Genomic DNA, 27939 nt, shown 5'->3' on the forward strand with positions numbered 1-27939 from the left:
CTGAAGACCTTCACATAAGCATTAAAATAGCAAAAGAAATAAAGCAGATTGATTGGCAGCTCTTTTCTTACAACAGTTGACACAAGTTAAACATGAAAACAAAATAAGATCTGGTCAGTAATTACATGGCATAAGGAACAGAGGCATGCATTTCCTTATGTATTATAATGCAAACTTCATTGGATGCCTTTAATTTGGGGAAAGTGGTGGTTCTGATTTACAGATAACCCCAAGTCCTTTTTTGGACCCAAATCCACAGTGTTAGGGATTTTATTTTATTTTCCCAACTCTGGTGCAATGAGTCGGTTAACAAGATACATTTATGTTCTTCCAAACTGTGGTTGGAAATACTAGGAACAAGTATAGATTCACCAATCATAGAGGCTACATGCCAGGGCGTAGTGTGAACCAGCACTTGCCAATATCTTAATCATCTTCAGTTTCTGCTTGTCAGTGGAGAATGCCTGCCATTATATGGCCAAAATGGTAGCACCCATGGTTTGCAGAAGTTTTTTTTTAAAAAGTTAGGAAAAAATAGTATGGGAAACAGCCTTATAAGGATTTGATAACACTATGTTAGTCACATCTGCACCATGTATTTAAAGCACTGTTATACCTCGTTAGCAAAGTAATAATAAATCCTGGGAACGGTAGTTTAAAGGTGCTGGAAGTTGTTAGGAGACCCACCTATTCCCCTCACAGAGCTACAATTGCCAGAGTAGTTTAACCACCAATCCCTCTTCCCAGGGAACTCTGGTAGTTAAGTTAATTGGGGGAAGCATGGGTAAACAAATACTTATAAAACAGGCTCTGAAATAACCATGGAATTGAAGCTTGCCGAATCTTGAGAGGTAGGGGGCTGAATACTGCAGCTTGGGTTCTGAGTGGTTTATATAGACCCTGCAAGGGTTTGACGGTTGGGGGTTTGCCTGGAGAAGAGAGAGTACCTTACAACATCCCTGCAGTGTTATCCATTGCTTTTATCCTTGCACTGCAGGCTGGGCCTAGAGAATAGTATATAAAAACCATGCAATATAGCTCACCAATATGCCTCTATTCCAGCTAAGTGGACTTTGGTGAGTGTAGTGTACAGCAGCACTGCAATGTAGTCCACTATTATCGCATGCCAAAGGTGGGGTTACTTAAGTTGCTCCCTCGGACCTCTGCCCAGGGAAATAAAAGCATTAGTTGTGTGGAGAAGCCTCACCCTCTGTTTACTTCTACACAGACTGGTTGTACTTTCTAAATGTTTTTTTTAATTGCACATGAGGCAAGACCCAAGCTAAGCAGGAGCTGCTGCCTTCAGTGTTTCTTGAAGCCCTTTAGCTACAGACTCAGAGACACACATCCCACACACCATTTTGTTATGGGGCCCCACTTGTCTATTTCTTTAACATTTCTCATGTGCCTAAATTTCCTAGGGTGATATAAGGTGGCATCAGACCACAGAAAGTCATTAGTGAGGGTAAGCAGGACCAGTAATTTTTACACACCGTGGTATGTAGACTGGACAGCTAAACCCAATGTTGAAATCTTGACTCAGCTTGCATTAGCCCTCCATTAAACAATACATGCAAACAAGTTTGAAACAGAGTACGATACTGGCTAATGCTTAGTGTGGCTAGGCCTTCAATTTCAGTGTCTGAGTACACGAATGCAGCATTGGTGTTCTGTGGGCCTCACTATCACTGGCTTCGGGGAGTTGATCTGATTGAAGTTACTGTTTCTTGGATTGCTCTGTTATCACCCCTGCATAAAAAAAACACACCTTAAATGTAGAAAGTGAAATGTAATCTTGAATCAGTAAAACTATACTGCTGCCATTTAAATCATTTGAGTATTGAGGGATACGTTTTCTAAAATTGACCTAAATACTGTAATTATTTTCAGATCATTATGTACAATAGAAGTGAACAGGTCATTCCTCCATGATCTCTATAAAGTCCAGATAAATACATTTTGGGGAGGGATTTATGTGTCAGAATAATTCTTTCTGAGAAGTGTTATGAATTAGCAGCTAGCTTTGGTTTCCTTTTTTTTTTTGTAGGGCTAATGATTTCACCAAAGCCAGATACAGCACTGGAATTTTTCCTGAGCAAAAATAAGTCAGCAAGTTACACTGCTTATGTGACAAAACTTCACGAATTTTTAGGAGGTATGTATAAATATATTTTGCAAGCAACTTATTTAAAATATTAACAGGAATGAAAAGTAGCTCCCTTCCATCTGTTAGGTCTAGAACGTGAACAGGTCATTGTATTTCCCCCCTTGGTACTTTTTTAAAAAATTAAATTATTATTGTGTATAAAAAAGTGAGATAAATTTGTTCAAAGTTTTGAGAACTACTGGCAATCTGAACAGCAAGTCTTCTGATAGTCAGTAGGCACATCCTCTGTATTTAATTGAAACATGTCATAAATTGTGTATACTCTGTGCTAAAAAGAAAAATGGATTCTGTGCCAAGTCAGCTTCTATTCTGCATTAATAATTTCTTACTGAAGGTTCTAGGCCTTACCCAACTTTTAGAAAATTATGTTGGTGGCTTATTTCTTGCCTACATATGCTGCCATCTTTCTTTGAGAGTGGAGACCTAGTTGCCATCAGTCACACCTCTTTAGATGCTCAAGATTGGTCACTGCTGCAGTCGCCATGAGACTGGTCTTGAAAATATTTCATAAATGTCAACTGGTAGAGAATGCTGCGTGCTGTATGTTGAAGGGAAATGGGAGCATATTCCATACCAGGAGACTGAGGTGCCATGAGGCAGTGTGTCACTAGTGGATGTGAAAAGGTTCTTGTATGATTGTCCAGGGTCCTTCTGGTGAAAGAGACTGTGCTGCGAAGGTGTTCAGGAGCAGTGAGAAATCTCCTAAAACCAGAGGGCTAATGCTGCACTGTAAACCATACTTGGGAACCTTGGAGGAAAAATGTACAACTATGTATTCAAATAATACAAGGCTGTATAATCCCAACCATTTTAGCATGTAATAAACCTGTGTCATTGCAGTCTACTTTGGAAGCTGGAGATATTTGTATGCTACTTTGGTTGAAAGCCACCGAGCTGGACCTTCTGTCTTAAATTAGTACAGTGCCTAGTTCTGCCATCTAGCACCAACAAGCTTTCTTCTGCCATTAACTGCCATAGAAGTATGCCTTGAGTGAAAAGCATGCCAAAAAATTAGCACATTTGGTACATGGATAGCACTGGGGGGGGGGGGTCATTTGTGATCTAAATGGCCACCCTCCAAGTACTAATCTGTGGGCTAGAACAGCCCAGTCCTGCCATACATGGTTATAATGTTGGCATTGTTTCTATGTATGAAATGTATGCCCTGTGCTATGAGGTTACTGACTCGTGGAAAGCTAGGGAGCAAACATACTTTGAAAAATCTCTGCAAGGGGCAGGCCAACAGTGTTCTTGTTGCATTTCCAGAATGCATGCCATTCCATGTGCAATTGTATTTATATGAGAGAACACATGCAAGACTGATTTCTGCCTTTCATTATAAATGAAATTGAGCAGACGTAACACACCCTAGTTAATATTTGGCAAAGCCGCCAGTGCTTTGGAAGCCAGATCTAGGACTACTGGTCCTTCTAGACAGGGAAGGGAGTCAGGGAATTGCATTTGAAATAGGTGTGGTTTTCTCTGCTGTATTCTTGGATAGAAAGTTGCAGGACACTTTACACTGCCAGCTACAGTTTATAAGTGGGCATCTGGGATACTTGTAGCAGTGCATTTGGGTAGCTGAGGAGGGGAGATTGGCAAATTGCAACTGTACCTTGGGAAATTGCAACTGTACCTTGTCTATCACCCATTCACAGCAAACAGAAGCAAATTATCCACAGTTGCAGATTTCATGATGAAATGGCATGTTTTCCACAATAATATTTTTAACAGTCTTCAGACTTTTAGTTCAAACTGAAATTCTGCCCTGAACTGCTACATGCACATAAACACCAGTGTGCTACCCTTTGTGAATCTATCTGTAACTGACATTGTGATAATTGTAGGCTGTGAAGAAATGGGTAAAGTTTATTGGTAAAGTTTATTTAATGCAGTCTTGTGAATAATCCCACAAACATTGTGAATCTTCAGTTCTTTACTAGTCTGCTACTATCCTGTGTTTCCTTACTGGCTGTGGAGGAGGTAGAGGGATTCCTGTTTGTTGCCAGCATGGAAACAGAGTACAGACTTGAGCTAGGCAGAGAAGCAAGGACCAGGTTTTGCAGGATTCACAATAAGATTGCCTCTCCTAGGTAAATGCATAACATTAGAGTTGTAGAAAGAAGGGTAATACAATTTGTCATGACTGTAATAAGTAGTTGGTTGGGTTTGATTAGATTAAATTGGTAAGATATTAATGATTTAATTAATGAATGAACTGTTGAGATGATTTATGTTTTCTAGGTCCTGGTTTTATAAAAATGTGATTGCTTTATTATGTTTTTTGTAACTTGATTATAGCCAAAATCAAAATAAAGTATGTGTATAAAATATATATATTTAAAAGAAAGGAAAGAAGGAATAAGAGTATAGTGGTACCTCTAGATGCAAACGGGATCCGTTCTGGAGCCCCGTTCATATCTAGAAGCAAACGTAACCTGTGTCTGCGCATGTGCGTGACGTCATTTTGAGGTCTGCGCAAGCGGCGAAACCCAGAAGTAACGCACTCCATTACTTCTGGGTTGCCGCGGAGCGCAACTTGAACGTGCTCATCCCAAAGCATATTTAACCCAAGGTATGACTGTAACTGCCCTTGCTGATGAAAGGGAACAAAATTGGTTTGGCCTTTCCTGGAGCAGGTTATATTGGGGTATGGATGTGCACTTGATTCCTTAGTTTAGCCAAGAACCTGTTTACACAAGGTACACCCTCCTCCATAACTCTTGTTAGATTGGATTTTCTTAGTGCAAGCCTATGCATATTTATTCTGCAGTAAACCCACTTGTTCGTTGCTTTAATGTAAGTGTGCATAGAGTTGCAGCCTTAATTTTGCAGCAGTGGGGACACAGGAATGGATGAAAGTGGTGGAACTGCCCAGCATCAAAACTAGAAATCTGATGGTTGGGAACTTAAGTAAAGAGATGGTGTTAAGTAGCTGTGCTCTGCTTCCCATGCTTAGGCATGCTCATATTTATTGTTTTACATGTTGCAGGTGAGAGTAGAAAGAAGGGGGGCAAATAAAGGTGGCAGAAGGTGAAAAGTGAGTTGACAGACAGAGCATAAGAGACAGAGAAAGGTGAACGAAGGTGGCAGAGGCGATGACAGGAGGAAAGTGAGAGGAGAAATGAATAGAAGGCAAACGAGAGAGGAGCTGAAAGTAAGAGAAGGTGACTGAGAAAGCGAAGGCAAGCTACAGTGGAAGGAAAGATGAATGAAAAAGGAGATTGCAGCAAGCATGGATGCTTTTTTGATAAGAACAATGCAGACTTGAATGTACTGTTGACATGCCTTTATTCAGTATGAAACACAATCTTCACTGCAGAGAGATATCCCAGAAAGTAAAAAAGAACAACTAGTAAGTCTGTCTGCAAGTTCAACCATTGTTGTATTAAATATGGTCTTATTTGTATTGAGAAAAGTAACTTGCCAATGACCCATGTTGAAAGAGTAGCAACTAAGTTGGAAACCATCAAATTTGTATAGGCACTTAGAAACACTGCAGTTAAGCTGTAAAAAGAAAACTGCTAAATTCTAGAACTTGATTGGAACGTACACTAAAAGCCTCATTTCTGGTATTGTATTGGAGACTTTTATTGGCAACTTCCATTTTGTGTGCCCTGAAATACCTGGTATAGCAATGGCTTTGAAGCTGAAATCTATACCTTTGTCAGGCACCACAATTGATTTTTTTAAAAGGTTTATCTCAAAAGATAAAACTGTAAAATCATGAAAAATTCACAACTATAATTGATGACAATCCTGTTTTAAGACTACAGATAGCTCACTACAGTGGTACCTCGGGTTAAGAACTTAATTTGTTCTGGAGGTCCGTTCTTATTCTTAACCTGAAGCACTGCTTTAGCTAATGGGGCGTGCCGCTGCTGCACAATTTCTGTTCTCATCCTGAAGCAAAGTTCTTAACCCGAGGTACTATTTCTGGGTTAGTGGAGTCTGTAACCTGAAGCGTATGTAACCCGAGGTACCACTGTATATATAAAACAAAGCAGGCATTTTTGAATGCCACTAGATGTATCAGTGGATGCTTAAGCATATTCTTCTTGCAGCTGTGATGTATGTTTTAGCATGTGGATGGTTAAGACAAAGGACTCTTTTATCTCAGTTCTTAACATTAAGCACCACAGCACTAAGATCAGTAAGAAAATTTGCCTGGTCTTCAAAAGTAAAAGACAGTATTTTCAGCTACCTCCACCTTAGCGCTGAAATAGGGAGGACTGGAAATGCTGATTTTGTGTGTTGGTATATAAGAGCATGTGCACATAAACATTGGCTGTGCCCACTGCTTGGGTGCTGTATTTTTATGCTGCGAACTGCCCTGAGATCTACAGATAAAGGGCAGTATACAATTGTAATAAATACATAAATAAAAGTCTCAAATATTAATATCAGATCTATAATTGCATTCAGTTATATACTTGGTAGGGACGCGGGTGGCGCTGTGGTCTAAACCACTGAGCCTAGGGCTTGCCACTCGAAAGGTTGGCGGTTTGAATCCCCGCAATGGGGTGAGCTCCTGTTGCTTGGTCCCTGCTCCTGCCAACCTAGCATTTCAAAAGCATGTCAAAGTGCAAGTAGATAAATAGGTACTGCTCCAGCAGGAAGGTAAACGGTGTATCCATGCGCTGCTCTAGGTTTGCCAGAAGCAGCTTAGTCATGCTGGCCACATGACCTGGAAAAACTGCCTGCGGACAAACGTTGGCTCCCTTGGCCAGTAAAGCAAAATGAGCGCCGCAACCCCAGAGTCGTTCGCGACTGGACTTAACTGTCATGGGTCCTTTACCTTTTTATATACTTGGTAGGTAGGTAGAGGAACAAGAATAATAATAAATGAAACTTAAGTTTTCAAGAAGACATACTTTAAAGTTACCCTAGCAACAGCCGAGACTGAAAATGCCACCTAATGGCTGAAGCATCACCACTCTACTCTGCCAGCTACTGCTGATACGTTTGTACTTTATTCTATTGGGGGTTTGCTCTTTTATGTTTATTTTTGTGTTTCCTGTCACCTGTCTGTCAGACCCTTAAGGATGAGCAAGTTTAAAGCTTCTGGATGGGAAGCTCTTATTTTCCTCCAGCAGTTACTGAGCTTCTTGTTTTTGGCATATTTCCAACATCTGCTATCACTTCTTATGGGCCGCAAATGGGCCCACACCAGGCCTTAGAGTTGTAGCCCTTATTCTAGTAGGAGTTTGGAGAGTGGCCAGTGAGGATCTCTTGCTCTTTTGAATAGATCAAAGCTCTTTACAAATCATCAGAAATTTAATCAGTGCGATGATAATAAAGCACATGTTGCACCATGCTTGGACTTTAATGAACTTAAAATTCTAAATCCAGCAGGAGACATCAGTTTCGCAATGAATTAAAACCAGTAGCATCTGTTACCATTTGGTGCCAGCTACCTTTTGAGCTAGTTTTCAGCAAAAATGACCTTGAGATTGCTAACAGGTTCCAGCTCCAGATGCATGGACTTTTGAAACTTTTTGATTCTCATGTTGCAGCTAGGCTTCTAGGTGGATTTCAGCTATTAACAAATTGAAGGCCACTGTACAATGCTAGAGCAGTGTTAACTGAACCGCATGGCCCCAATGTCCCCACATCATACTTTTCCAGTAGACTTAAAGCAATCTATATTTCACTACAAAATAAAAAAAATTCCTTCCAGTAGCACCTTAAAGACCAACTAAGTTAGTTCTTGGTATGAGCTTTCGTGTGCATGCACACTTCTTCAGGTATCTGAAGAAGTGTGCATGCACATGAAAGCTCATACCAAGAACTAACTTAGTTGGTCTTTAAGGTGCTACTGGAAGGAATTTTTTTATTTTGTTTTGACTATGGCAGACCAACACGGCTACCTATCTGTAACTGGAAATATATTTCACTAGTTCTTTCTGTCCTTCACTTCAGGAAGAGTATTTATTGAATGTGTGTTGTAGTTGTCTGGGTGAATACTGAATATTGAATGTGTGTTACTTTATTTCAAAGCTTGGAAATCATTCTCCAAAGCCTTTGAAGCTGTTAAGTCAATAGTTTTTATATGTATCAAATTAATGAGTGCGTAATATGATGCATTGAATTGTTTTCCCCAGCGTATAATGAATCAAAGCAGGTGGATAACATCCCGTGTACTCCAGGACAACTCTTTGTACAGGATTCAGATGCTGAAAAAAAAGTGTGCAAATTTAATCGTTCTAACTTGGGACCATGCTCTGGACTACAAGATGCAACTTTTGGTTATGCTAAAGGAACACCATGTGTTATTGTAAAAATGAATAGAGTAAGTATATTGACTCTTTATAGCTTTCTAAAACTTACCTATGTTTCTGCTGGCAACTGCGTTTCAAGTGGAAGGATAGTTTGTGGTGACCAGCTGGCCCTTGCAATTAGGCAGCATCACTTAAGGCATGTCTGTGTTCACTCCAGTGCACCTATGGAACACCTGCATGAGCAAGCTTCTTAACTGATACCCATGTTGGAGTGCTTTATAGGTGCCGTTAGAAACGCCTGTGGAGCTCCCCTCAGTTTTGAATTTGGAGAGAAAGCAATTGCATACCTGTGTCATTTCTTTCAGGCTAATTTTATTACATTTTTACTGCATAAAGGAGCAGCATTTTGTCCTGTTTTCCCTTCGTATCCCCAGGAGCTTCAAAATCATGTAACTTTTGTGCTTTAGAGCACTAAACCATTAGCAGTATATTTATGGGCTGAATGCCAGTACTGCTACTGCTAATAACAAGGGCCCTACCTGCGTCATGCAAGAGATTATCTGCCAGTTGGCCAAAATTGTTCGTCACAAAACTATACAAAACCGTTTTAACGTGTCTTGCTAGAAAGAAAGATAAGGGCTGTGATTTGACTTACTGCGACCTCTTGCTGCAGACTTTTTAGCTAAAATATTTCATTATTCGGCAGTTGACTGCATGTTATGTGACATGTCTCTTGCATATGCCATCTGGATTCAGCCATTAATGTTACATGCCTAATTTGAAGTAATGAACTGCTGCTGCTCAAAATGTCATGTGGAAGTGGAACCCTCTGAGTGCTGTTGTGGCTGTACTTTAAAACAGGGCAGTTCTGAAGTACCTGATCCTGAAGACTCTTGTTTATTAATATTTTGCTTCCTTATTGAGAACTCTCTTTTTCTGTACAAAAACCATTGCATAGGTAACACAGCTGTTGGGCAAGGCACACATTTGTTGCACATCTTACAAAACTGTTATGACTGAGTTGATTACCTTAATGAGATTGCAGCAGAGCCCAACTTCTGCCTCTTGTCAAATCTTATTGGCAGTGATGCTAGGAAAGAGGGAGAGGGGCATTGCATGTGTGTTCAACATGCCAAAGCTGCTTATTTTCAGCAGGCACATTAGGAGACAATATTTGTGGATTTGTACATTTGGTGTTTGCGAGTGGGACTACTGAAAATAAGCAGCTTTGGCATAGTTGAACTTGAAAAGCTGCCTTTCATTACCCTTCCCCTGAAACTCTGAATATACAAACTTCTTAATTTGGGAACAGTAACTTTTCTGTAAAGTGGATCACAGAAAAATTAACCTTTTGATAAAGAGAATTCCTTGCAGCCTTGCTATAATTCGCTTTTTCCCACATTTACAACATAAGTAATAATGTATTCCCTTCACCTACAAAAAGGAGTTTATAGAGATTCTTCTACATTTCAGATAATTGGATTAAAACCTCAAGGAATGCCAGCTATAACATGTGAAGCTAAGGTGAGTATTTTCAGATAAGAATGTGCATATATTCATGTTGTTAAAGCAAGTTTAGGGAAGCAAATTTACTATACAGTCATAGATGTTGTGAGTATTTTTAGTCCTTTGTTCATTTATAAAAGCTAGCAATTTCCCTTTTATCTTTGGGTCAGTTAGTTGCTCAGCTTGAAAGTATTGTTTTTATAGTTTTCATTTAGAATAGATATTATGGGTTCCTCATATTTACTTTTTTCTTTTGTTCCATTTCATAACCAACCTTTTGTTTTTCTCTGCATGCTGCAAATGCACCTTACACAATATATTTATGGTGGGTAAGAAAATGAACACTGAAGTAGTTTAGATCATAACATCTTAGCATTTGAATTGCTCATCTGTAAGCACACTCCATTTTCTTCAAAATCTGTTTCTTTGTTATAAATGTTCCATGTGCTTTAAATGTTTATCTGTATGCAGTTTTTTTTGTGTGTGAGTGAGAGAAAGTAAATGCAGGTTTCTTGCCCCCCAATTCAGAGTTGAATGAATTTGTTTTTCAGAAGCATGTGTCCTTCTCATCCCTTATTCCTTCCCTGCTCTGAATCTAAATCAAAGCTGGGTTCTCAAAGTAATTTTAGATTGAATCAGCTTCATTAAAAAAAAATATTATTGGTTTTTATAAAAATTACAAAAGACTCAGTTTTAATTTGAATTTGAATTGTGAGGGCCACACAACTAAGGTGAGGGAAGTGAGAGAGCAGGGTGTGTGTGACTAATGTCTTGATCTCAAAAGCAAGACTCAATTAAGACTAGAAATGAGCAAAAAATACACAGATACAATTATTGTTACAAATACATATAGTATCCAAGTGAAACTAATAAATATAATATTATCTGCATATATACTAAAAGAATATTATATGTGCATGTGTGTATGCCACCTGTACATATTTTTCTTACTGCTTTGACAGTGGCCCAGATTGCTCATGCTTTCTCCTCCTGATACAAGCCAGAGCAACAAACCACATTTCCTGGTTTAGAATTACATCCGAACATGGTTATTTCACTCATACCATAATTGGTAAGCTAAGAACAAACCTTGGCTTCAAATCATGGTTTGCTTGGTGCAAAACAACCTGTGCGGGGGGGGGGGGGGGAGGAGGAGAGCAAAGCACATGCTCATTCAGAGTAAACCTTTAACAATACTTTACTGTGATGTGTGAACACTGCTAATATTGTATCTGTAAAACCTTTTCACCCTTTTAACCCAATTTAGCAATGTGTTCTAGGTGTGGAAGTGCTGGCACAAAAATTGTTCTGGGTGTAAAGCTGGTGTGGATTGTAGCTGGTGTGGGTTGTTTTCAGATATCTAAAGTCCTTTTTTGTGTAGATGTGTTTACATCCATAATTGTCTTTACATGGGTTAACACTTGTCATGCATGTGACTGGCAGATTAAAAAGAACATTAATAATGGCCCCTGGGTGACACCTTGAGATGTGATGTAATGGTTAGAGCAAAGCTTTCTAAACTCTGTGTTGTGACACATTAGTGTGTCAGCTGCAGTGTCGCGTTAATGCTCCCTTTGCTCTTCCAGGGACTGAAAAGGGGCTAGTTTAACCTCCAGTTTGTTGGTAAAACTGAACTACTGTGTTGTGAAATGATGCATGTCTAGAAAGTGTGTCATTGACATGCAAAGTTTGGAAAGCTCTGGGTTTAGAGTGTTGGACTATAACCTGGGAGACCAGGGTATGAATTCCTACTCAGCCATGAAGCTCACTGGGTGACCTTGGGCCACTCACTATCTCTTAAGACTAACCCACCTCACAAGCTTGTGAAGATGAAATGGGGTGGAGAACCATGTACACCACATTTTAGTTACTTGGAAGATAAAGGTGGTATATAAATGTAAATAAATACGTTGGAGAATGGATATCACGAAGGCAGTGTATCATATGCAGCATAATTCTTTTAGCTACTCCATTTCCTCTTTGCCAGCCTATGCTGTTCTGTATTTCTGAATCAAAGATATGTGTTTCACCTTATGTGACCCAATAGTGTAATAACATTCATTTTACCTCCTCCTGCTTCTTTCTGTCCAATAGCTTAAAATTAGGATCACACCAGAAAGCAGCTGTTGTAACTAAAGTGAAATATACCGTGTAATGTTTTCCCCAAACATTTTGTACTATATACGGCATGCTGACTACTTGGAACAGTTGAAGTTTTATTCCTGTGGTGAGATACAACTTGTTGCTTGACATGCTTTCCACAACTGAAGTTCTCTGCTAAATTCAATCAACAGAAAATTTAAAGTGCATAGTTTTCATCCAGCTTTCCCCACAATGGTTTAATTTATGCAAATTAAAAGAACACCAGCTCTTGCTTCACCATTTTTCTCAGCTCTTATTTTTGGTGATGGAATATACTGGCTTTGATGCATGTATCATGATGCATTAGTTGCAAGGCTGATTCAGGCATTATTTGGGAGCATTTTCTTTCTTTTTAGTGGAGGATTTTGTTATACACCAGGCCAGACTTGGAGGGTCAGAAGAGTTCCATCTCCTTTATCAGAAAACTTTATGCATGTTGCAGCAGGCTTAGAGGCTTTGCTCCTGGTGTTGAGCCAGAGAAACAGATTGCAGATGATTGATGCTGAATGTCCTTTCCAGCGTTGATGAGCCTGATAGACTCCCTTGTATTCTAGGAAGCTGTGGTCCATGAATCAGGCTGCATGGAAACTAGAGTGCAAGTGGTGGAAGTCTCACCATGAAATGGAATGAACACTGGTTATGTTAGTGCACATAATCATGCCTAGCATATGGTAGTGTGAATAGCAAAGAAGGTGCTCTTCACAGTCTGCATTGCATCCTCAAGCAGAGACTATTTCAAGTATCCTGCACCTGACAGTGTACACCAGTAATCTGTATGCCTCATTAACTGGTTGAGTTCTATGTGCTGTAAGCACTTCATTGCATAACTTGGAAAGAGGCAGTAGTTTGGACTTAAGTATCAACCAGTCATTCATATCCCCTTTTTAGGGATGGTGATAGACAATATTGTGGAGGAGCAGTCAGACTTGCTTGGATGATACGGATTATCACCCATTCCATTCGTGGTTCAGTCCTGAAACAGTCCTGGTCGCCCTGATAGATACCGTATTTTTCGCTCCTTAAAACGCACCTAGTCGGTCCCTCTTCCGCGTAAGATGCACAGACATTTCCCCTTTCTTTTTAGGAGGAAAAAAGTGTGACTTATGGAGTGAAAAATACGATAATCTTTCTTGAGAATGGGACAAAAGAAGTGTGACCTTGCTCTTTTTTCACAGATCTGTCTGGTTTCTGGACCAGCTTCATGTGATAGATATTAGGGATCCCTGTGTTAACAGTGGTTCTACTATTACCTGTGTGGAGGATTTTCATGCCCCTGGAGTGCTACAGGGCACTAATCCCCAATGCCATTTAATACCCACATGAAGCTGTTGAGAGCAAGGATGTTTATGACACTCAATTCTATTTCTTCAAAACTGAATCAGAGGTGGTCATAGGGACCCTGAACCAGGGTATTGGTGGGCCAGAAGAGGGGAAATAACTGAGCTTCAATCCTGATAGACAGAGGAACAAGAGAAATCTGCTAATTGCCTGTTCTGGATGTAGTTGCACTCTTTTTGAAGGATCAGATGCATCGTCTGGAGTTGCTATTGGATCCAGCTTTGTCACTAGAGGCCCTGGTGGAGAGGAGAACCTTCTGCTAACTTCACTAGTATACAACAGCTGTGGCTGTTCCTAGACCAAGATAGCTTGACCATAGCAGTCCATGCATTGGTTACTTCAATGCATTCAATGTAGGGCTTGCCTTGTGGTTGGTTCAGAAACTGCAGTTAGTGCAGAATGCTTCAGAGCAATTGTTGACAGCAGTGGAATCCTGCCAACCTATTACACCACCTCTGCTCAAAAATCTGCACTGGATACTTATTTGCTACTGAGTTTAGTTCAAGGTTTTACTGTTTGTGTACAATGCCTTTCATAGTTTGGGGCTGGTGTACTTGAAAGACCACTTTGTCCTGTTCATTCTGTGGAATATATAATGTTCTTTCTACATTTGTGAAGTCTGTTTTCTAGTATAGCAGCTCATTAGCCATATACCCTTTCTGTACTGTTTTAGACACCTGCTAAAAACTTCTTTATTTCAGCAAGCCTACCCAGACATATAATTTAGTTAAGTATACATGTTTTAAAATTTTGCAGATTCATGTATATGTGGATTTAATTATATTTTATGTATACTACAGATTCTTTTGATTGAGTGGTTTATATTGTTTTCTCAAATTAAGATTGCAGGCAGCATGGAAACACATGGCATATACTTCCAAGTGCATAATATGTCAGTGGCCAGTGTTTTTCTTTTCTTTTTCCAAATACGATGGACACTGTCTGCTTAAAATAAGTAGGTTCTTTGGAAGCTGAACAGTTCAGTGATTTGGACATTCCAAAATATGTCTCTTCCATGTAGATCTAGAGGTGATCAAAGTCTGAATTGAGTCTAGACACATAACCACATTGCTGGGGTATCAAGAGAGGCAGGCTCTGAATGGATAATGCCTGACACAGTGGCACTAAGAAAATGGGTGGTGTCATCCCTGTGGTCATTGCAATGACAGGAAATCACAGCTTTTATGACATCCATGGAAGCATTTTCTGTTGTTTCTGCAGTTGTGAAATGTTGTGCAAAGGCTGCTCAGGTAGCATGTGCTGTGGTTGCAAGGTCTGTGAAGTTTGTTGATACTAGTATTTCACTGTTACACTTGTGTGTTATGGCACACGTCTTTTTATTTGTCATTCATTACACAAGTATTGAAGTTTTTATACTTTACATGAGGAGGTATTTTTGGCTTGGACTTACCTGCAACTGTTGTTTTACTGGACAAGGAGTAGCACTGAAGGGCATGCCTTGCTTTTTACTTTGTCCTGCTTAGTAACTACCATCAGGTATTTTATTTGTATGGCATTGCTAGGTGCACTTGACCTGATAACAAAGGGCTAAGCAAGCTTAACTTTGTGTGTCTGGCTTTCTGAATATTCACCCTAACATCATTTTAAGCGAACAAAATAAAGGGTTTAACTATATTTATTGTGCATTTATTTTTGCTTGCCCACAAACTGTTTTTTTTTAAAAAACTGTGTTTTATATATAATTTCCCATCTATAGGAACAAGGCAAGGCTATGATAACTACTTTTCCTCCTGAGGGAAAACTTGATTTAATGTATTTCCCATACTATGGAAAAAGATTACATGTGAGTATATCTTTTCCTCAAAACAATTTACTGAATACACTCTTTTGAAACTGTTATTTAAACTACCGGTAACTATTGTTATTTAACTAGACTGCCCGCAACTGAACATCACTCCCTGTGCACTTCTTTAAATTTGTTAGGGTGGGTTGGTAGTAAGCTAGCATTCAGACTTGATACTGCCCAGCCAAGGAGCCACAATTCATCCCTTTAGGCCTCTCCACCTGTTGGTTATACGAGAGTTCTGCTATTGGGCCGTAAGGTGTGCCCAGGGCTAAAGGGGCATGTTGCAGTACAGTATTCCATGGGGCACTGAAATTGTAAATGAGGCTCTTGCTCATAGGAGGGCCCTGTGACCCTATGGATGTTGCTGTACTCCCACTATCATCCTTTGCGACCATTGGCTATGTTAGCTGGGGCTGAAAGGCATTGGCATCCCCGATATATGTTTTACCATTTAATCTATTTTCGCTCATTTTCCAGTAAGAAAGAGTTGATGGCTGAGACTGCAGTGTTTTATGCATGTTTGGGAACAGGAAGTGCCGAATACAGCAGGGCTTGCTTCTGAATAAGCAATAATAGATAAAGCTGAAAGTCTCACAAGCCCATTTGCCAGTGCTGCTGTGTGCCCAACATTTGCTTGGTCTAAAAAGACATAACGAAGACACGTCTGAGATGTGATTTGGGGCAATTAGGGCGCCTTCAGGAGAGTTAAAAGTCTGCCTTTATTATTTTTAATTAAAAAGATCTTCTCTCTCATTCTCTCTCACTAGCCAAACTACTTACAGCCACTAGTAGCTGTTCAACTAGAATTTAACACAACCAGTACCAAAGATGATGTAACAGTTGAATGCAAGATCACAGGATCAAGCAATTTAAAAAATGAAGATGATCGTGACAAGTTTCTGGGACGCGTTTCCTTCAAATTTCTGATAACTGAATAGAAGTCAACAGTGTCTTCACAAAGTAAACCTTGTGTGATTTTTTTTTGTATCAGCGGGACCTGCCATTCTAGAAGATGAGACCACCTTTGAGAAGCATAGGGTGGGACGTGGCATTCAGGGTAGCATAATAATGTGCTTCCAAATCATGTTTTAAATCCTTCACAAAATAACTGCATGTCATGCTTTTGCCTGCCCTGTTGGACCAGTGTACAGACATAGTTTGTCATTTTAGGGACCTGTAAATAACTTGTAATCATGGTGGTCTTTGTCCTGTTCCAAAATGTGGGCTTTATCCCCAAGTGAGTGTCTCAAATGTGCTATGCTATGTAAATATTGTATTGGTTTAACACTGGTTTAACTATCATATCAATACCAACACAGTTTTAGGAGAAAATTTCAAACTTCCCAACCTCTCATAGTGAGTTGTGTTTTGTGCAGGGATGCCTTAAGTCCTGTATTGGGTTGGAGGAAGTGGACTTTAAGTGTCAAAAATCAATACTAACATTATTTAAATACTGAACTAGTCTGTTGTGCTTGTCATCATGCAGGTATTGTGTGTTTGTGTAAAGTTTGGTCTAGATTTGATATTTTAGTTGATAAACTGATTGTCATCGTATTAAATGCTTGCTGTTATGTGGAGCACAGATAAAACCAATACAATGTCACTTTTAAAACATTTTTAGTTAACTATTGGTATGAACATTTCTTTATGTTTATGGTTTAGAAACTTGGTTATGGTTGTACTGCAAAGCTGCTTGGAAGAAAAGACCTCACTATGTGGGAGCAGACTTACACTTTCCAATAAAAAAAATCCCTGGAAGGAGAAATGTCTGTTTAAAATTTTAAAGCTCAAAATAAGGACTGTATTGATTAAACATTCCTTTGTTTAATTTATATAGTTTGAGATGAGTTATGTTCTATGTTTTGCTGCTGGGTACGCACAATAACACACTAACAACCTTTAAACACCAAACTTTGTTTCAAAGGTTGAGAAGTCCTCTCTTCATTCTCAGATATAATATATTTTAAGCCAGGCCTTCCTAGGAAGGGAGCTGCTCAGAGCATGGCCATTATGAAATTTGCAACCAATTCCAGTAGGTGTGTGTATATGATACAGAATTTGGAAATGGAGGTGCTAAATGGCCAGAAAATGTAAAAAGATACAGTGCGACAATACTGTGTATAGCTTAAATGTCTACAAGATGAGCACAAGGGACCATTTCAAGCAACATTCATACTAGGGTTTTGTTATATAGGTGTGGCAGGAGAAAACATTGGTCTTCAGCTCTGAAACTAATAGAATCAAATTAATTATGTCCTAGTTCAGAAATTTTACAATAGAAATTCCCATGACCTTTCCTTTGTAAACTTATGCACTCCAGAGCAAAGCTGTTAGGCAGTTGTGTCTAACTAAATAACTACTGAAGCACCTTGAAGACTACCTCCACTACGGCTCCTGAAGTTGTTTGCATAGAAGAGACCAAAAAGGAAATTAAGTTCCCTCCTGCATTCTCAACCCTTATTTTTAGTCTGGAATCCTTGCCTGCTCAGAATGATTAGCACAGATAACTACACAAACATTCTCCTACAGAGTGACTTGCTCAGCTTTGTGTATCACTACCCCTTTTGGATTTGAGCTAATTCCTACAAACTATAGTTTAACTTTAAATTTGGACCTAAATCTTGCCCTTGTTGGAATGGTTTGCTTTTCCAGGGAGAGAAATGGTTTACATGGTGAGTACATTTGTGGATTTCTGTTAAGGGAATATCTGTCCTTTACTAATGCTATATAATTGTGCAGCAACTGGCTGGATATATAGATTGCAAATGTAAGGAATCTGCTCCTAGGGCAACCTCTGCAGTCAGTAAATTTGCTAGTTATTCTCAGGCTTGGCTTACCATAATTTTCATTAATTACAAAGTTTAAAGGGGTGGGGGTGGGTCCATATATGCATCTTTATGCAGCACATTGCAACTGAACTTGTAAAGCAATGTGGATAGGAGTAGAATAAAATTCAGGTTAAAAGTTATGTAATGTGCCATTGCTTGAAATAGCTGTGGGCCTCTTCTGTGCATACAGCAGATGTATTTTGACAAACACAAATGCAATCGTAGCTAAAGCAGAACAAAATCCACTCTGAAGCCTCTCCAGCTACTGGAGGTTTTAGAGGCCCACGAGCCCACCTCACCCTATTTATCATAGCTTTTGCATTTGTCCTATTTATAAGGGGGACTAACAAGCAGCAGCTTTACACAGTATCTACTTGCTGAAGTCACACACAGAAGTGGCTAAACAGCCCTTTCCTCCCTCCCCTTCTCTCACTCAGCTATGGGAAATAAACTTGCGTGAGTGATTAATTGAACTGAGATAGATTAGTTGAACTAAAAGCCAGATCTGACTTTTAGTGCAACTAATTTATTTATTTTTTAAAAAAATACTTGTTTTCCTAGCCATAAGGTAGATCTTTACTACTCCAGTATGGACACTTCCAGATTTAGTACAGGGGAGATGCAGGGATTACTTTTCCAGACACAATGATAAACTCATTGACGAAAGAACATTCATGCAGCAGGGGAGTGCGGCTGGAGATGCAGATGCCAAGGAATGCTTTTTATCTAAGAAATCAGCTGAAACTATTCCATGATTCTCAGGAGCTGGCCACTGTCATTTATACTTGACACACTACCAGGTTCAACTACCAGAGTGCATTCTACAGAGTGCTACCTATTCTAAGGCTAGTGTTGCTCATTTGCTGAGAACAATGTACATGCTGTGCTTCTCACAGGTCTGTTAGCTTTAGTGTCCAATACGAAGTGTATTTAAAAACACTTACCCAATTTTTACTTTTAAAAGCTCAATGCAGCTACCACCAAAAGTTCCAGTTACTGCCTTCTTGTTTTATCATTGCTGTATCTGCCAGGAGAGGCAAGATACAAATCGAATTATTAACAGTAATTATAAAGCCCCAAACCAGTAAGGGCTGGTATATCTTGGATAACAGCATTGCCCTTACAAACCTGATCTCTCCTTGAGATGTTATGCTTAGAAGGGCTGGTCATTTATAAAATGAAGTCCTTTAGAGCAGTGTTCCCCAACCTTGGGCCTCCAGCTGTTTTTGGACTACAACTCCCATCATCCCTCGCTAGCAAGACCCGTGGTCAAGGATGATGGGAATTGTAGTCCAAAAACAGCTGGAGGCCCAAGGTTGGGGAACACTGCTTTAGAGCACACAGCAGGATGTGCTCTCTCTTGACACGCCTATCTGGGGAACAGCCATATTGGGGATCCCCCCTTGCACCATTTGTGTGCCTTCTGCCTGCTTGGAAAAATAATACTAAAAGGCACTAAATAGAGAGCAGGGGAGTCAGAATCAGGTGGCCTTGCACCACCCAAGTCAGAATGGGGTGGTGTTGGCTGGTGGGAATATAAGTATGGAAGTTCCAGTGGTATGCCAGGGGAACAGGAGAGCTCTGGATCCTGTGGATGCAAAATATTCCCTACCTCCTTTCCTCCCGATAATTATTGAAGCACCAAGGGATGGATGATAGGGATGGACCTCACTCTGCAAACAGGTAAAGACCGTTAAAACTGTGCCCATAATTACTTTCCTATTGCTGCCTGTACTTGTCAGTACAATTTACAGTAACTTGTAATCTGTTTTTTGCTCTGCCTACAGATTATTCAGCTTTCAGGTATAACATTCTGTATTTCTACTCTTGAACATTGGAAAGGCGACTGCATGTGTTTATATTATCCCTGCCCTATAATTTAATGGCTACATGATAACATTAACATTTTCTCCCATGTAAACCTTTCTGCTGTCAGTGATTGGACGAAAGGTGCCATTTAGCAGGGCAAAGAATTTCAATAAATGGGAAAGAGAAGTGTAGAAAGAACACTAGTGTAACTATGGCTATGCTCGAGGATGTGGAATGCATTTTTTTCTAGGTGTAATCCATAACTACAAACTTCTTAGATTTCTTGCTTCTCTGCAAACACTTTGACGCTGTAGCTGCAGTTGCTGAATTCATACTTGTATCTGCGCATTTACTGCAGTATAATCTGAAACTACATGTATCTTCATGAGAGCTTGCAGGGCAGCAGCTGAAGGAGGAGCAAAAAGGGTTTTCTTGTGTGTGTGTTTCTTTGTGGCTGATTAGCTGCTCTCCCTGTGCAAAGGTCAGAGGGGGCAGGGTTCCTGTTGAGGCAGGTGATTAGCTATGGGAGGAGCTTATCAGAGCTTGCAGGGCAGCGGCGCGCGCAGTTTAATCCATCTTTTAGATTTAGGGGAGCTAGTCTCAAACGTTTGTTGGGGGAGACCTAGGTGTTTTTTTTGGGGGGGGGGGAGTTATTTGTCCTGTCTTCACGCTTTTTATGATGGAGGACTGCTGTAGTCACCCCCAACGACACGTTCTCAAGATGGAGGGTGAGGGAACAGCTGCAGTTGCCTGCGGTTCCTGCGCAATGTTTGCCATCTTGCCAAAGGTTGCAGGCAGCTTTACCTGCAGCAATTGCATGTTGATTGCCCTCTTAGAAGACAAAGTCCAGCAACTGGAGGAACGTATAGCTACGCTCCAAAGAATTAGAGAGCTGGAGCTCTTCTTGGAAGCAACAGAGCACACCGTCTCCACCAAGGAGGAGACAGGGGACTCCCATGAGAAGGAGGCTAGTTCACCAACACAGGAGCCAGATATATGGAGAAACGTGACTCAAAGAAGTAGGAGGCCCAGGGTTCGCTCTGATTGTTTAGAAATACACAATCGCTTTGAGGTCCTCTCCCCTAGCATGGAAGACAAAGAGCAGACTCCATTTGAGGATCTCTCCCTCATTACAGTTGATCAGGTATATGAAGACGAGCAGCAAAGTCAGTCCTCAGGGAATGTGCAGGCGACCTTGGAACGGACAGCTCACGGAAGAACCCCGACCAAACCTAAGAGGAGGCGTGTAGTGGTGATAGGGGATTCCCTACTGAGAGGAACAGAAGCTGACTAATGTGGGGGAGGGAGACAGTGCTCCTGAAGGTAGGAGTCTATCAATTGATGAAGATGATCATCCAAATGTCATAGACCAAATGGAGCAAACAGCACGCAGACCTAGTGGTGGGAGGAAAAAATCCTTAAATAAGAGACACGGGGGAATGATCAATGGACTTCAATGTCTGTACACTAATGAGCAAAGCATGGGAAATAAACAAGATGAGCTTGAGCTCTTGGTATAGCAAACTAAATATGACATAATAGGCATCACTGAAACCTGGTGGGATAAGTCCCACGATTGGAATGTAATAATGGAGGGATACAATCTATTTCAGAGAAACAGACCAGACAAGAAAGGAGGAGGAGTGGCATTATATGTCAGGGATGTGTATACCTGTGAAGAGATCCAAGATTTAGAACCTCAAAGCCAAAGTGAGAGCATTTGGGTCAAAATTAAGGGAGAGAAGAATAACAGTGACCTCATTGTGGGAGTTTACTATAGATCCCCAAGCCAAACGGAGGACATAGATGCTGCCTTCCTGGAACAGATGGCCAAGCATGCAAAAGGAAGGGAGATAGTAGTAATGGGGGACTTCAATTACCCGGATATTTGCTGGATGTCAAACTCAGCCAAGAGCATAAGGTCAAACAGATTCCTCACTGGCCTTGCAGACAACTTTGTTGTCCAGAAAGTGGGAGAAGCAACAAGAGGAACAGCCATTTTAGATCTGGTCCTAACCAATGTTGATGACCTGGTTAGTGGGGTAGAAGTGGAAGGATCATTAGGCACGAGTGATCATGCTCTTCTGAAGTTTACTATACAGCGGAAAGGAGCAGCCAAGCATACTAGGACTCAATTTCTTGACTTTAAGAAAGCCGACTTCATAAAACTTAGGGAAGTGCTGGGTGAGATCCCATGGACAGTAATACTAAAAGGAAAGGGAGTTCATGATGGCTGGGAGTTTGTTAAGAGGGAGATAGTAAAAGCACAACTTCAGGCAATACCAATGAGACGGAAACATGGAAGGTGCCTAAAGAAGCCAGGGTGGCTATCTAAAGAACTTTTAACTGAGTTAAGATTAAAAAAAGGATGTGTACAAAAAATGGAAAAGGGGGGAAACCACCAAAGAGGAATTCAAACAAATAGCCAGCACGTGTAGACACAAAGTCAGAAAAGCTAAAGCACAGAATGAACTCAGGCTTGCTAGAGAGGTTAAAAGCAACAAAAAAGGCTTTTATGGGTATGTTCGTAGCAAAAGGAAGAACAAAGAAACAGTGGGGTCGCTCAGAGGAGAAGATGGTGAAATGCAAACAGGGGACACAGAAAGGGCTGAATTCCTCAATGCCTTCTTTGCCTCAGTCTTCTCCGATAAAGAAAAAAATGCCCGACCTGAAGAATCTGGAGCAAATGATTCAGCAGAGGAAACACAGCCCAGAATAACTAAGGAGATAAACTTGACATGAGCCAACAGTGTGACGCGGCAATTCTGGGCTGCATCAATAGGAGTATAGCATCTAGATCAAGGGAGGGAAGTATTCTGCTCTGGTCAGACCTCACCTGGAGTACTGTGTCCAGTTCTGGGCACCACAGTTCAAGAAGGACACTGACAAACTGGAACGTGTCCAGAGGAGGGCAACCAAAATGGTCAAAGGCCTGGAAACGATGCCTTATGAGGAACGGCTAAGGGAGCTGGGCATGTTTAGCCTGGAGAAGAGGAGGTTAAGGGGTGATATGATAGCCATGTTCAAATATATAAAAGGATGTCACATAGAGGAGGGAGAAAGGTTGTTTTCTGCTGCTCCAGAGAAGCGGACATGGAGCAATGGATCCAAACTACAAGAAAAAAGATTCCACCTAAACATTAGGAAGAACTTCCTGACAGTAAGAGCTGTTCGACAGTGGAATTTGCTGCCAAGGAGTGTGGTGGAGTCTCCCTCTTTGGGGGTCTTTAAGCAGAGGCTTGACAACCATATGTCAGGAGTGCTCTGATGGTGTTTCCTGCTTGGCAGGGGGTTGGACTCGATGGCCCTTGTGGTCTCTTCCAACTCTATGATTCTATGATTCACACCATGAATTAATGGTGTAACTGAACCCTGCAGCTTGAAAGGTTTGTCTGATGCAGCAAACCCCCCCTCCAAAAAAAACAAGTCTTGGAGCCCAGTATTTGTGATAGAAGCTTTTCTGGATTAGAGCCTACTCCACCAGGGCATTCAGTGTTATCAGCACATGGAGAAGAAACTATAGTCTCAACTCAGGACTAAATAACCAAATGTAATGATCAATTCTAGTTCAGCAGTTCATAGTGGTCTTCTTTAGGGCTGGACGATATATATATAGAGAGAGAACGCGTGAGAACAGTTTCATAATTTTTGACCTGGCAAAATATTGCAAATCATGATGTGTGGGTTTAGGGAAGTTTTTAATGTTTGATTTTTTATCATGTTTTTAATACAGTGGTACCTCGGGTTACAGACGCTTCAGGTTACAGACTCCGCTAACCCAGAAATAGTACCTCAGGTTAAAAACGTTGCTTCAGGATGAGAAGAGAAATCATGCGGTGGCGGCATGGCGGCAGCGGGAGGCCCCAATAGCTAAAGTGGTACCTCAGGTTAAGAACAGTTTCAGGTTAAGAACAGACCTCCAGAACGAATTAAGTTCTTAACCCGAGGTACCACTGTATTCTATTGGGAGCCACCCAGAGTGGCTGGGGAAACCCAGCCAGATGGGCAGGGTATAAATAATATATTATTATTATTACGCATGATGCAACAATCACGATGCAGGGGGAAACGTGAAGACAGTCAATGCTTCCCTAGTCTTCTTTGAAGTTTATTTGCTAATGTTGCTGCCTTAAGTCATTATTTATGTCTAGGACACTGAAATGTTCCCGAGCAGTTTCTAGAGATTACATGTTTTGGTCAGATTTCAATTGCCTCTAGGTCACTCTGCTAACTGTTCCCTAACAAAGGAACTTCAAAGGGAGACTGCAACATAAAACTGCTGCACTACCTCTTATCAGTAAGTTGCATTTGTTTTGCCCTGAAATGAGACAATGGTTTCTCCTCCACAAAGGCTATTAGTTAACACCTGTTCGTGGTTTTTGTCATTGCTCACCATGTTTATACTGTGTACATTTAAGCTGTATAAGTAGCTGACAGTACCTTTTGCAGATCATGGTATATAGTTCTTTTCTGTCCTTATCCGTTAAGTGAGCATAACCTTTCATGGCTACAATTGAATTGGTTCTAGTCCAGAATAGTTTAGGGCATTTGTAACTGGCTGACTCATCATTTGTGGGGAAAAGTAAGTGTCAAAAGGTTCTGTCCTGGGCCTGTTGTTGTTCAACATCATTATAAACAAATTGGATGAAGGCATTTGGGGGATGGTCATAAAATCTGCAGATGACCCCAAACTCTGAGAGGTAAGTATGCTGCTGAAGATAGAATCTGGATTCAATATGACCTTAATAGTTGGAAGAACTGGGCCCAAACTAATAAAATTTCAATAGTGACAAATTTAGGAAGAACCAGCTGGACAATATAAGATGGGGAACACTAGGCATGCCAGTAGTGCATGTGAAAAGATTATGGGGGTAGACCACAAGCTTCAAATGAGTCAAGTCTTCTGAGGAATACTTGAAGGAGCTGGGTATGTTTAGCCTGGCAAAGAGGAGATATGATAGCTGTTTTCAAATATCTCAAGGGCTGCCACGCGGAGGATGGAGCAACCTTGTTTTCTCTGGAGGGTAGGACCCAAACCAATGGCTTCAAGTTACAAGAAAGGAGATTCAGACTAAAGATCAGCAAGAACTTTCTGACATTAAGAGCTGCTCAACATTGGAACGGACTCCCATGAGAGGTGGAGGACTCTCCTTCCTTGGAGTTTTTTAAGTAGAGGTTGGATGACCACCTGTCATGTATGATCTAGTTGAGATTCCTGCATTGCAAGGTGTTGGACTAGATGGCCCTCAGGGTCCCACCCAATTCTACAATTCGCTGTTTCTATGATAAAAATGTTTGTTTTACAGATATCACAGAATGTCCCCCCACCCCCAGCATCTTTACATCGCATTGCATCTGAAGAGGATCATAGGCTCCTATTGAGGGATGCACCTTGGACTATACAAAGCACTATCACAGGCTAAGCAAAATTGTCCTCTGCTTCTGGTTCATACTCTTTCTTAGGGGTGGGGGATTCTTTTCAGCCTGAGGGTCACATTTCCTCATGGGCAATCTTCCAGGAGTTGCAAACCAGGGGCAGGCAGGACCAGGTGCAAATATGGGCAGAGCACTGAATTGACTCTAGTCATGCAAAAATCAAGGTTTCTGCATGTTGTCTTCCATCCAAGAAAAAAGCACCATCACAATTTAAGGATATTTCCTAGCTAGGCAAAAGCTCTCATGGTGGGACTGGGGAAGTTTCAAGGGCAGCATTTACGTCCACCCCCTCCCCCCCAAAAACCCTGTATCTTGGTCTGTAAACAACCTGGGATTTCCCCATCAAATTATTCAATGCAACTGAACCACACTCTTACTTCGGGCATCTCTTTCTCTTTGCCATCTATCCTGCGCTATACAAAGAACTACTTAGCATGCATGTGGCATCACAGGAACCCTTTTTCATGTCTCATTTTTAATGTGAACGCAGGCTTTACTTTATCTGGGATTACTTCATTATTGTGTATGCGTCTAACCCAGCCGCCCCTCATGTTTTAAGTAAACCTCTAATTAGCACTTCACTGAATGAAGGGATGAGTAGAACAAACATAATACTTACATTCAGGCATCTTTCATCCATGAGAGAAGCCAGGCCAGCAGTAAAAAGAAAAATGAAGCTCTGCTTCTTCTCTTAGGGCACTGCCATATTTTGCAGCTTGGATCACCAAGTCCAATATTGTAATGACTCGTCACTCCTGTAAACTTCAAAATTAAAGCAGCTGTATGAAGCAGAAGAAAAATAAATGTCCTCTCTCCAGACATCTATCTGGCAATGATATGACTTTAGTAGGTCAACAATTTTTCTCAGCACAAAGAAACTAACTTTTCTCCCCAAAATACACACCACTACTGAATTGCTCTTCCCTGTGCTGTTTGGGTGCTGCAGCCTCCACGCTTGTTCTTTGAGATCCCTACTCTAGAACCTGATCTGGCATCATCAGTAATGTTAACAATGGAGGCCTGTCTTGAATGATCCAATTCTCTTACACAGCCACCAACAGTTACCATTATTTGCTTACCACTGTTTCCATGTATCCAAGCTTCTCTTAAGCATTCTCCCTACTTTCTTTTCCCCCTTTATTTTGTATAACTGAAAAAAGCTTTTAAATAGTTGTTTAAAACATTCCTCCTGCCTGTTTCTCATGTCCTATCACTGGCTGGTGGCTGGCATCTTTAAACCTTTTTCTGCTGTAGTCTCTCTCTCCTTCTGCTGACAGAACCAGACCAGAGGCTAAAGACAGGGCCCTAGACTACTGCTGGACTTAACTCCCATCATTCCTTAACCATTGGCCATGCTTTTTCAAGAGAAGGGGAATGGAAATTATACTCATCTGGCCAGTTGAAAGTTCCCTACCCTAGGCTAATCCTAACATTTCCTCCCATCAGCTGGATCCTCCTTCAAAATAAAAAGTAGGAATTCAGAGCTTCAAAAGCCCACCAAAAAGCACAATGAACCTGTTTGTGATTTTTTTTAAAAAAAAAGTAAAAGGGGTGAAAGTTGTATGCATCCATAAAAGCAACAGATTTTTCTTGTAGTGAAAATTTAACTTGCAATTTTGGCAGTGACCACAATAATAAATCCCTCTCTCTCAAAACAGTCATTTTGACTTCTTAATTAGGGTATACTTGAGTAATTGTAGAGTATGAGAAGCCAAAGCTATACCTGCAGGTTGGGACACTGCTCCCTGGCATCGAGGTTTAAAACAAGTCTTAAACTGGTACAGATTTCAGAATGTTCCAAGAACAACACACCTTTTCTGTAACTGATTCTTGATCCATGTAATTATCTTGCCCATGCCAGAGGCTGTGATAACTGTTCTAACTTGCCTCTGCCTGTGGCACTAAGTACTGTAGTTTTCAAATCAGTGAGGAGATATTTCAAAAGCACAAATGGTTAATTAAATAAAGCTAAATCTTCTGAGTCATTTCCTGTACCTTCTCATTCCTGGTTTATAGCTGTCCTTCACTTTCCCCTCACTTTCACCTAAATGGAACAACGGGACAGCCATTTTATAATATTCACATTTCAGGTTGGGAATAGAATTAGCAATATGCACAAATAAGAAGGGCTCTTAAACCAAAACTTGATAATAGTATGGCACGGCAATGCATCTTTGCCATTCTCCAGGACAGGGGTGGGGAAACCTTGGCTCACCAGATGCTGCAGAACTTCAACTGGCCTTGCTGTTTGAGACTGATGAGGACTGGAGTGCAGCAGGTATTCCAGCCCTGCTGTAGGACCAGAAAGGTCCACTGTGGGTTCACAGGGGCTACAATCCAGGGAGCAGAAATGCATTTAGAAGTTGACTGTTGCTAAATAGAGCCTGGTCATCTATAAAGTTGCCATGATCTAGCAGAAAGGATTTGATAGTAATGGGGCATATCCAGGTCATTACATACAAAATTCAGAAAGATGTGGAATGGCAAAGAGTGGACTTTTTCCTGACTTGGAAACATTTTGTTTTTGAACTGCATGGCTGTGCAATTCAAACAGGGATCTCCCCAGTCCCATTCCAACATCTTATGCACTTTATCACACGGACTCTACTTTTGAGTGAACTTGAATGAGATTGAACTGTTCACTTTCTTTGGATGACAGAGTGTGTTATGCCTGTTCAGATATTA

The 27939-nt window shown here is 40.7% G+C and overlaps 1 protein-coding gene and 2 long non-coding RNA genes across 3 annotated transcripts in view; 2 read left to right on the forward strand and 1 right to left on the reverse strand.

Moving 5' to 3' along the window:
• Nucleotides 1-17013, forward strand: part of ATP1B3 (ATPase Na+/K+ transporting subunit beta 3) — a 36150-nt gene extending 19137 nt beyond the window's left edge. The window contains exons 3-7 of the mRNA XM_079978286.1: nucleotides 2048-2155; nucleotides 8272-8459; nucleotides 9862-9912; nucleotides 15092-15178; nucleotides 15949-17013. Coding sequence (XP_079834412.1) covers nucleotides 2048-2155; nucleotides 8272-8459; nucleotides 9862-9912; nucleotides 15092-15178; nucleotides 15949-16119 — 605 coding nt within the window. The 3' untranslated portion in view covers nucleotides 16120-17013. The remainder of the gene's footprint in view (nucleotides 1-2047; nucleotides 2156-8271; nucleotides 8460-9861; nucleotides 9913-15091; nucleotides 15179-15948) is intronic.
• Nucleotides 49-27488, reverse strand: LOC307217250. The gene is made up of 3 exons (XR_013839488.1): nucleotides 24259-27488; nucleotides 19622-19682; nucleotides 49-1749 (listed from the first exon to the last, which is right to left on the reverse strand). It is a non-coding gene; the product is annotated as an uncharacterized lncRNA (long non-coding RNA).
• Nucleotides 9919-12902, forward strand: LOC307217283. The gene is made up of 2 exons (XR_013839524.1): nucleotides 9919-11778; nucleotides 11811-12902. It is a non-coding gene; the product is annotated as an uncharacterized lncRNA (long non-coding RNA).
• Nucleotides 27489-27939: the final 451 nt, after the last annotated feature.

The sequence above is a fragment of the Podarcis cretensis genome (genome assembly GCF_951804945.1).
Source record: "Podarcis cretensis genome assembly, chromosome: 5".
Classification (NCBI taxonomy): Eukaryota; Metazoa; Chordata; class Lepidosauria; order Squamata; family Lacertidae; genus Podarcis; species Podarcis cretensis.